Here is an 11,534-nt window from a genome sequence, read left to right as displayed (position 1 = left end):
GGTCCAATTTGAGAGATTAAATTTTTTGGGTGAATTTCTGTGTTCACTAAAATCAGAAATATTACTGTGTTGGAGAATAGTGCATACTTGTACACAAAATACCTCCAGTTAAGCTTTTAGGATAACTGGATCCACAGGAATCAATTCCTCCTTTTTATAGTTACATAACTGAAATGGATCTGATTCCAGCTGATAATCTGTATTACCATAGGACTGTAAGGCATATCTAAGCTTTTATGGCTGGCTTGGTACCACTAGACATTTGCCTGTGAAATAGAAGCAGAAAACAGGAATGGCATGTTGCATTATTTACAATACAGAAAGTGATGGAAAGGTTTTTCATTAAGTCAGCACTGGATTCTGCTGTTGATTTTAATTTAATGGGTAAAAGTAGTAGCCCATTTCTGCTATAAATCTTGCTTATAGCAGCCCCTCTAATAACCTGAGTCTTGTTTCCAAGAATGTACATCAACCAATGTCAAACTGTGTAGCAGATACCATATTCATCATCTCTTTGGAATCAATGGGAAGAAGTTGACAGTTTTCAATTTTGTACTTGAGTTTAATTAGAAATGAGTTACAACAGATTGATTCCCCTTTGCTTAATATCCTGGAGGGTTATTTTCATGATAATTCAAATCTAGGCTGCAGAGGTGATAGAGCAGAATATGTATTGGGTGAGTTGGAGCTGAATAGAAAAAGCTTTACTTGCATCTAGCCCTTTCTCTGAAGAAAGTCATGAAGAAAAGCAGAATGCAAAGCACCGTAAAGATCATAACTAAGTCAATACAGATGAGTACTTTTTAAAGTTTACAGATTACAGTAAAATATTTTACAAATTTTATGTAAGATAAACATGTTGAAGATTTTCTGTCATGTAATATTTGCAATGTGAATTATATTTAATATCCATTGGTGTGAAATCTACATTGCCACCACAGGTGGACTTGCTACTGCTGTTGGATATCCTTTGGATACAATCAAGGTAGTGTATGTATTTGAGCTGCTGCTAGAAATTGCCTATGTTTTACACATGTGGTACTGTAGTTAATGCTAGTTGTCTCACCAGGTGAGAATTCAGACACAGCGTATGTACAGTGGTGTTTGGCACTGCATTCAATCAACATATCAGAGAGAAAAGGTAAACCAGAACTTTTATCAATTATGTACAGCTTTGTGAATCGATTGCTTATTTTAGAAATTTTTAAAATCTTTATTCCTTTAATTGTGTTCTTTACATATGTTATCTTTAACTTGAAACAATATAGGAAGTTGAGCAGTATAGTTTTTTCTACTTGTGAAGCATTTGTGCAAACCCAGCCTCCTTTTAAAACTCACTTAGTTGCTACTAATAAATCTTAACTGTGTGGACTTCAATTGGACTAACCTTCATTGAATCATTTCCAATGCTGACTGCTGAAATACCTTGTTATAATATTAACCAAGATAAATCTGTCTTCTAACTAGAAGGCTAAATTCTACACCATAAGGTTTTGAATAATTTTTCAAACTTAAATATGTAAATAAAGGAATAACAGAAGGCCATACAACCCCTCCACTCTGTACAGACATTTAATAAGATCATACGTACCTCCACGTGTCTTGGGCCTATGTTCTTTTAATACTCTTGGCTAGTAATAGTCTATTAATCACAGAAAAGTGATTAACTAAGCTGAATCTATTGCTTTTTGTGAGTTTCTCACTTTTATCACGCTTTGCATATAAAAGTGTTTCCTAACATCTCTGCCTAATGGCTTGGCTGTGTTTGTAATGTTATGTTCTTTTGTCCTTGACTTCTCTCACTCTGAAAACTATTTCTGCATACTCCGTCAATTGCTTTCAGATTCCTAAAATTGCTGTGCCATTATATCACAGGATTATTTTGATATTCCCTATCTTGGGAGTGAGCAGTTGGCTAGGCCCTTATTCACAAGGTTACAATGTGATACCAGGTATATAAGACATGAGCCCCATTGTATCAAACAACAAGTCCCTATTGACAATATAACAAGAGCCAGTGTACCAATGGAGCTCAACCTGCCTTGCCTGAATTTGATGTGATTCTGCTATTGGAAATTTTTTACTAAATAATCCTGACTAGACTAAGACTTACATTGGAAACCAATTTGAGATTATCAGTCAGGATTGCGTGTGATAAATTTGCGCATACTGGAAGCTATGTTTACTTATGTACAAAATAGGCAAAAGGATTTGCCCATACATTGCCCATTTCTGAAGAAGGGTCTAGGCCTGAAATGTCAGCTTTCCTGCTCCTCTGATGCTGCTTGGCCTGCTGTGTTCATCCAGCTCTACACCTTGTTATCTCATTGCCCATACATTGTATCATTTTCATTGAGGAGAGGGTTTTGGAGACTTAAAATCCTTGCTGCATTTCCCATGGCAGCAACCTGACCACTCAAGCTAATATGAGTTTATTAGCTAAGGTTAATAGTTAACATTCTACATCTCATTGCCAATTGTGATCCAATCAGTCAGCACCCTCTTGTCATGATTAACAAATTGATGTTCGTTTTCCACGTTTGGTTTGTCATGTGTCAGTTGTGATGAGTGCAAGTCGAAAAGCTTTGACTGCATGTCTGTTGTTAGCAATATTTCAGTTCTGTACTGCCAAGCTTCTTGGAAATTGTAATCCAGTTGCTTATTTTCTTCTACTTTAATATCGGAGTTTTATTTATTCACTGTGGAATGTTGGTGTTGTTGGCTGGTCAGCATTTACTGCCTGTCCTAGTTACCCTTGAGAAGGTGGTAGTGAGCTGTCGCCTTGAACCACTACAGTCTATGTGCTGTTGGTTGACCTACAATACCCTTAGGGAGGTAATTCCAGGATTTTGACCCAGCAACAATGAAGCAATGGCGATATATTTCCAAGTCAGGATGGTGAGTTGCTTGGAGGGGATCTTGCAGGTGGTGGTATTCCGATGTCTCTGCTGCCCTTGTCTTTCTAGATGGAAGTGGTTATGGTTTTGGAAGGTACTTTCTGAGGATCTTTGGTGAATTTCTGTAGATAGTACACACTGCTGCTACTGAGGTTTGGTGGTGGAGGGAGTGGATGCTTGTGAATGTGGTGCCAATCGAACAGGTTGCTCTGTCCTGGATAGTGTCAAGCTTCTTGCATGTTGGAGCTGCATTCATCCAGGCAAGAGTATTGGGGAGTATTCCATCACACTCCTGACTTGTGCCTTGTAGATGGTGGAAATGCTTTGGGGAGTCAGGAGGTGAGTTACTTGCAGCAGTATTCCAAACCTCTGACATTCTTTTGTATTCACTGTATTTATATAGTGAGTCCAGTTGAGATTCTGGTCAATGGTAAACCCCAGAATGTTGATAGTAGATGATTTAGTGATGGTAATGCCATTGAATGTCAAGGGGCAATGACTCTTATTGAAGATGGTCATTGCCTGGCATTTGTGTGTCACAAATGTTTCTTGCCACTTGTCAGCCCAAGCCTGGACATTGTCCAGATCATTTCATTTTAACATGGGCTTCTTCATCATCTGTGAGAGTTGTGTAATTATGAGGAAATCTTCAGTAATATTTGTTATGTCTTTTACTCAGGTATATGGATTTTATAAAGGAATGGCATTACCTGTTCTGTCGGTGTCTGTGTGTGGTTCAGTTTGCTTCGGCACATACAGAAATTGCCTCCATTTTTTAAGTCAGTTGCGACATGGTAGCTCAGATGTGAAACCATCCAGATTTGATGTTTTCATCGCAGGCTGCTCTGCAGGGACTGCTGAGGTGTGTTACCTATATGATTATAAGTCCAAGATATCTTTCATTGCTTTGGTTATTTCTGCTGTTGAGTTAATTCGATTGTAATTTAATTAATTCTGTAGCTATTGAATTTGAGCTTCGGAGAAGGCATACGTATGTACAATTGACCTATGAAACATATAACTTTGACAAAATATGAAATGATTCAAGACAGACATTTAGAAATTAGATGATCTTAGCTAACCATATTTAAGATGATATTCAGTTTTATTTGCAGTACACCTTTTATATTTACTAATAGTTTGAATGCATCACCACTGTTAAATTATGTCTACAGAATATCGAAAGTTCTTTGTTTTAGGTTGAGCACATGCTTTCTGATCACTGATTTATTAAACTGTTTGTGGGGGGGTGGTATTGTGGTGCATGTTGTGGGGGGTGGCCTGTGTGGTGCATGTTGTGGAGGGGGTGGTATGTGTGGTGCATGTTGTGGAGGGGGTGGTATGTGTGGTGCATATTGTGGAGGGGGTGGTATGTGTGGTGGATGTTGTGGGGGGGGGGGTGGTATGTGTGGTGCATGACTGTAAATATTTGTAGCCGACTGTAGCTGGAGTGCCGCAACTTTGGTTCACTGGTGGTATTCACACATCTGAGTTAGAATGTGAATTCATGACCCACTGCAGAACCTGAAAATGTAATCTAGACCAATTTTAAATGCAGTGATGAAAATGTGCTGCATTGTCAGAGGTCCTGTTTATCAGATGAAATATTAAATTGACATAACTGTAAATCTCTTTTGGGCCACCACAGGACATGAAATGTGTTGCACAAATAGAATTTTTTTTTTCTCATGACTTGCAAACTGACCAAACCGGGCACCTGTGCCCAATAATTTCAGTTATTGCATCTATATGATTAACAGAGTCCATTGCTAAAGTCACTAAAGTTTTTAATTGGTTATCATTGGCCAAGATATTGAAATGGATTTTGAAAAAGATATTTTATAAATGCTCTGAAAGTTGTCCTTATCCTAACTTTATCCTCATGTGACTATAACTCCATATAAACCAAAACCAAATATATCTGTCCTGTAATGCCATTTAACATTTTGTTAACTTCTTTACAGGCTATGGTGTTTGCTCCCATTGATCTAATCAAGATAAGGCAGCAGAATCAGACACATCCTCATCATTCATACCAAGGCCCTTCTTCTCGTGACCTTTTGTTGAAGCCAAAATACAGAGGCCCAACCCACTGCCTAATAACAGTAATAAAAGAGGAAGGAATTTTGGGACTGTACAGAGGTATTACTGCACTGTGGTTAAGAGACATCCCATGTTTTGGATTATATTTTTTGGTGTACTCTATTTTCACTGAATGGCTAACTCCACAAGAACAACATAAGCCAGGTAAGTACAAATTTGAAACCAGTTCAAGGTTCATTCATTTGATGATTTTACTAACTGGCCTAACTCTAATTGGAAGATTGAGTCCTCTTGTTTGTAATGTCCTTATTAGAAGAATTATTTTCTTTATTTTTAAAAAATATTTTAACCGCAGTGTATCTTGACTGTCATTTCAAATTAGCTGTTGAGATATATCATTTATTCTTCATCACATGTACCATTCACAGGTAACAGATGACTGTAACAGTGAAGGGAAATTTCACCCAGAAAAGATTGGGCTGATGGGAAATAAAAATGTAACTAATTCGAAACTCAACTCAGCATCCCTTGCCATCCTTAATAAAATTCTATACATGTCCAATTGGCTGTTGGTCCTCTTTATTTTGAAGAGATTTTAACACTGTTAAGGATTATTGCTTCTGATAGTGTTGTTGCAAGTCCATTAAGTATCTAAACTTTAGTGGCAACATACAAGGCTATCTTCAGCTATCTTTTGTATCTCTCCTCCTACAACCCTATCCCTTATCAATTTTACTTTTTACCTTTTATCCCAGCAAAAACATTTTCTTAAGTCACTTATAACTATATTAAGAAGCTTCCAAATGCCTAGGCTTTGCTTGGTCTTCTGTTCCCCTCTGTATTGCTGCAGATCCACAAATTTCTCACCCCCATCTTTAATACCCATGGTCTCTATCCTCTTCCCATTCTAGTCATTCTCCAGTTTAACTCCCTGCTTTGCTCCCTCAAGGACATATGCTGTTGGATCATCAGCTCTGACTGAACGATATCAAACAGGTGTTGGAAATCTGAAGTAAAGGTCTGACAGCATCTGTGAAGAGAGAATTTTTTTGACTTGAAGCATTAATTCTTTTTTTTTAATTTCTGGTCATCATAATCAGAAGGTTTAGCAGCATCTATTAGAAACTCTTTATCCATTTTCCAAAACTGCCCATTAATCTAGTGCCCATCTTGAAATTGAAATATAACCTCTACCCCTTTTCTTCAGTATCATCTCTTAAATCCCTCTCTCTGCACTGTCCATCTTCACTTCGCTTATGAATTTCTTTGTCACTTACTCATATACTATCTGTTCAGCCATTTCTACTGCTTCCAGTATCTTTTCTATCTATCTCCATTCTGTCCCTGAGATTCACTGTCCACAGGACCAACCTTTCAAATTAGTTGTCACCTAACCCTGTCCTCAAAAAAATTCCCCAACTACTCATGTTCTTGCAAATTATCACCTCATTTCCAAACTTCCATTGTTTTCCAATATCATTAAACGTACCATCAACTTCCCATATTCATGACCATCTTAATCGAACTCTCATGTATGAATCTGATAATCAGATTTTCTTATACAGAATTGAAATTCTAGTGGAAATATCAAAGGGTATCTTTGGCTTTCTCCAAGACTGCTCCCGAGAGAAATCATCTGAAGACATGAGGGAAGCCATCATGTAGGTGCTGAAGGTGTCAAGATGAACCTTTTTTATTTTCAGCATCTCAAATACACCATTCTATCTATGTTGTCAGACCTTTGATCAGGCACGCAACCGAGGATGAAACAGTTTGCTCCGATAAAATATTGGGAAGATTCAAGTTGCCATATTTCGTCCTTACCGCAAATTCTGTACCCTTACCCCTGAATTTATCTCCTTTCCTGATCGCTGGCTTAGGCCTGATTCAACCTCAAGCTGAGTTTCTAACCCCAAAAACTCTCCATCATAACTACTGCATTCTTAAACCATCATAACATTGTCCTGGCTCAACCCATCTGCCACTGAAACACTCATCCATGTATTTATCACGTCCAGATTGGATTAGCCAACATTGTCCTGACCAGGGGAGGTGATGGCCTAGTGGCATTATCGCTGGACTGTTAATCCAGAGACCCAGATAATGTTCTGGGGACCTGGGTTCAAATCCCGCCATAGCAGATGGTGGAATTTGAATTCAATAAATATCTGGAATTAAGAATCTAACAATGACCATGAATCCATTGTCAATTGTCAGCAAAAACCCATCTGATTCACTAATGTCCTTTAGGGAAGGAAACTGCCATCCTTACCTGGTTTGGCCTACATGTGGCGCCAGACGCACAACAATGTGATTGACTCTTAACTGCTCTCTGCGCAATTAGGGATGGGCAATAAATGCTGCCTAGGCATTGATGCCCTCATCCTGTGAATGAATAAAGAAAAAAAACTCTTCCAATCTTCATGTTCCCTAAACTTCATCTTCTAATCCTTTTGACTCTGTCATCGCAAGCTGTATTCTCCCATCACTCCTGTCCTTGCTGATCCACACTGGCTTCTAATTTTTCCCATTTAAAAATCTTATCCCAGTGTTTAATATCCTTTTATCTCTGTAAAAACTACCAGCCCCACTAATTCCCAAAAACTTGACTTCCATTCAACTCTGGTGTCTTAAGTATTCCCTTTTCATTTTTCCTGCATTGGTGAGCATTCCTTTAAACAATTTATCTTCCATTTAAAGCTCTTCTTGAAATCCAACTCTTTGACCAATGCTCCACATTTCTCCTTTTCAGCTTTGCATCTATTTCTGTCAGATTATTTTTCTGTGAATTGAATTGCAATGTTTTTCTGTGTTTTAAAGCACTGTACAGACTGTTTGCAAGCAGCTTTAAATTAAATGGGGTAACCAAAAATATGGAGAAATAGTTTTATAATATTGAACATATTTTGAATTAAAAGCTTTTTATTCCTCATCAGATTGGTCAGCCATGCTGTTGGCTGGTGGTTGTGCTGGCATGACTTACTGGACTTTGGCCACTCCAATGGATGTCATGAAATCCCGAATGCAGATGGATGGCATGGGACAGCAGAGATATAGTGGTGTACTGAATTGTATTAGTGAAAGTTTCCGACAAGAAGGGGCAAGAGTTTTCTTTAAGGGTTTAAGCTTAAACTGTGTGCGTGCATTTCCTGTTAATGGATTGACATTTGTAATTTATGAAACTGTGCTGGCATTTCTCAAAAAAATAAATGCAAAGGATCAGTGAAGTTCCTACCTCTTGAAGGCATTCTATCTTGATATCCATATAAATTAATATTTCAAATAATTATTTGAATAATGTGTATAGAAGAATTTAAGAATGGTGTAAATATTATATATATTATATGTTTATTATAAATACATAACAATGGATTTTTCATGGATATGCCGTTGTCTAAGTGCAAAGAGCTCATGTACCTTTTTTGTCAGTAAGATCAGCTGCATCTGTCATATCCTCTCTTTCACTATCCTACTAGGCTAAACCTACTTTGCTACTGCCCTAGTCTTGTACTTGCATGTCTCTGTACTTTCACTCCTATCCACCATTGTGCCCTTTCTTAGCTCCAAGACATCAGCATAATGCTCACTCAACCCTATTCCTATTAAACTGCTGACCACCCAAACTCCCTCCCTGTTAACCGATATTATTAACAGTTTCTCTCTTCAGGTGTTGACTGTCTCTTAAATATGTTGTCATCGCCCCTCTCCACAAAAAAAAAATCCTTGGTACACACCATCCTTGAAAACCAGCACCCAATCTCCAACCTCCCTTTCCACTGCAATGTCCTCAAATGTGTTCTTGCCTCTCAAACCAGTGCCATCATAGTAATAAAATGGTATTTATCAAAAACATAAATGACGTTCTATTAATGTAATGAGGGTAAACTGTTCCTCCATGTTGTTTTTGACCTGTGTACTGTGTTTGACTGTTGGCCATGCATCCTCACCTTGAGCCTCTTCACTGTCATCCTATTTTCTATTCTTATCCATCTAATCCTGGTGAGAGTATCATGTACAATGGCTTCTCTTCTAACCCAGGGTGACCCCAAGGTGCAGTCTTTGCCCTCCATGGGGTGTTATGGTGATATAATAGGAAAGTACAGCATGGTTTTTTATATATACACTGACATCCAGCTCTACCTCACTAATACCTCTCTTGACTCCTCAACTGTTGCTAAGCTTATTTTCAGACTGCTTATCCAATATAAATTACTGAATGAGATAACTCCTTCAATTAGATATTTGGAAGGCTGAAGCATTGTTTTTGATCCCCACTCCAAATTCTGTTCCCTAGTTACTGATGCCTCCTCTTTTTCCGGCAACAATCTGAAACTAGACAGACTAATTGTGATTAAAAACCTATTTATATCAAATCAAATCATATTTGACCCAAGGATCAACATCTGCCAACTCATTCATGCCACCATTTTCCATGTAGGAGAAAATTACTGCAGATGCTGTAATCTGTATTGAAAACAAAAAATGCTGGAGATAACAGCTGGTCAGGCAGCATCCATGGAGAGAAAACAGGCTAGCGTTTCAAGACTGATAACTCTTCAAAGCTGATGTAAAATGAGCTCTGATGAGTCATCTAGACTTGAAACGTTAGCTTGTTTTCACTCCATAGATGCTGCCTGACCCACTGTGATCTCCAGCATTTTTTGTTTTCCGCTGTTTTCCATCTCAGTAATATTGCCTGACTTCGCCCTTGTCTCAGCTAATCTGCTGCTGAAACTTCAATTCGTGCCATTGTTACAGGAATGCTTGACTATTCCAATGCACCCTGATCACTCAAATACTACCCTCTGCAAATCTGAGGTCAATTAAAACTCTGCTACCTGAATCTTAGGACATACCATGTCACATATCACCCCAGTTTCAAGGACCTACATGAACTGCTAGTCAAGCAATGTCTGGAATTTAATATTCTGATTCTTGTTTTCAAAACCTTTCCTGACATCTCCTCTCTCCTATCTTTGTAATCTTATTCTACCCTACAACCTTTGGAGATATCTGCACTCCTCTAATCCTGGTTTCTTGAACATCTTTAATTTTAATTGCTCCACTGTTGGTGGTAGTGCCTGCTTCTGCATGTGTTGTAATGTTAGTCGGTTAGGGACTATTAACATTTAGAGAGAAATCCAAAACCCTCATTTTGACTAAAAGACCAATGCCACAAGATTTCATTTTTAAACAAAAACTTTGTGTATCAAAGATTAAAATAAGCACTATGTCTATAAGTAGCACTTATAAGTCTATGCTACTTCTCCTCCCTTCATCTGTATAATTTTCTGCATTTTATTAATTCTGAAGTTTTGAATATTCCTGATTTTGATCACTCTGCAAATCACAAATATGCCATCAGCTGGCTAGGCCCTGAGCTTTATAATGCATTCCTTGTATAAAATGGTTCCTTGTGCCTAATTTTTGACCAAGCTCTTGATGACCTAGCCTAATATCTCGTTGTGTTGCTCTCAAATTTTGCTTCATGTAGAGTGCCTTAGGGTGGTTTATTATGTTAAAGGTGCTATACAACTATAAATTGCATATTTTTATGTATTCCTCTCAAATATTAACTTTATTGGTAGCATCACTCTTGCCTTTGAATGGAAAGGTCATTGGTTTAAACCTCACTTCAGACTTTGAGTACATAATCTCACTTGACAGGTCAGTACTGAATTGAAGGATCGCTGCTTTGCCATGGGTGCTATCTTTTGATTTAGAAGTTAAGTAGAAGCCCAACTGCCAACAGTTTTTATCTCTTAACCAATCTGTTTGTTATGTTGGTTATTTATCTCAACTGCTGCTTGAGGAATCTTGCTGTGTACACAGTGGCTGCTATATTTTTCTGCAAAAGAACAGTGGCCAGACTTGAAAGTAACCAGTTCCCTGTGAAATGCAATGTGACAGCCTGAGAATGTTAAATTCACAATAAATATTTGTCACTAAGATTACCTACAGAAGCTGAACTAAAAAAGTTGTGTTTTGGTGTAATGTGCATTTTGTCTGTTTCAGTTTTTTGCAATGTAAATTTATAAATACTGTTACTTTTTCAGTGACTGTTAGTGGTTTCAATTTGAAATACATTTATAGGCTAAATTTTTTTCTTTTATAAATGTAATATTTTTGCATTGATTTAGAGCATTGTTTGGCACCAAGTTGAATTTCTCAGCATCAATAAAAACAAAACCGTGATTACGAACAGCATTTTCTTCATTGTGCTTTTCCTCTGCACTTTGTTCCCAATGGCTGAGAAGTCCCAGAACCAGGGGTCACAGTCTAAGGAAATGGGGTAATCCATTTAGGACTGAGAGTGACAAGCTTGTGGAATTCACCACAAAATGCAGTCGAGACCAAAACATTGTAAGATTTCAGGAAGTATATATAGCACTTAAGGCTAAAAGGATCAAAGGTACGGGGGGAAGGTGGGGTAGAGGGGGTATTAGGAATAGGCTATCAGGTTGGATGATCAGCCATGACCATAATAAGTGATGGAGCAGGCTCAAAAGAGTTTAATGGCTTAAATTACTGTATTTTCATAACAAAGTGAAGTGAAACCTTTCACACTAGTAGCTTTAGATAACAAGGTGTAGA

The 11,534-nt window shown here is 37.8% G+C and overlaps 1 protein-coding gene across 7 annotated transcripts in view; it reads left to right on the top strand.

The window, feature by feature from the left end:
• Positions 1-11,141, top strand: part of slc25a47b (solute carrier family 25 member 47b) — a 29,617-nt gene extending 18,476 nt beyond the window's left edge. For 3 of the 7 annotated variants that reach the window (XM_048599666.1, XM_048599667.1, XM_048599668.1), the window contains 5 exons: positions 942-985; positions 1,070-1,141; positions 3,577-3,759; positions 4,862-5,144; positions 7,877-11,133. In XM_048599666.1, the coding sequence (XP_048455623.1) occupies positions 942-985; positions 1,070-1,141; positions 3,577-3,759; positions 4,862-5,144; positions 7,877-8,166 (872 nt within the window). In that variant the 3' untranslated portion in view covers positions 8,167-11,133. Of the gene's footprint in view, positions 1-941; positions 986-1,069; positions 1,142-3,576; positions 3,760-4,861; positions 5,145-7,876 lie in introns of all 7 variants that reach the window. The other 4 variants (XM_048599671.1, XM_048599669.1, XM_048599673.1 and 1 more) reach the window with 4 other exon arrangements.
• Positions 11,142-11,534: the final 393 nt, after the last annotated feature.

This window comes from Rhincodon typus, chromosome 8, assembly GCF_021869965.1.
Source record: "Rhincodon typus isolate 14 chromosome 8, sRhiTyp1.1, whole genome shotgun sequence".
NCBI classification, from domain to species: domain Eukaryota; kingdom Metazoa; phylum Chordata; class Chondrichthyes; order Orectolobiformes; family Rhincodontidae; genus Rhincodon; species Rhincodon typus.
Note: the sequence above shows the minus strand (reverse complement) of the source record. Positions and strands in the feature narration are given on the sequence as shown.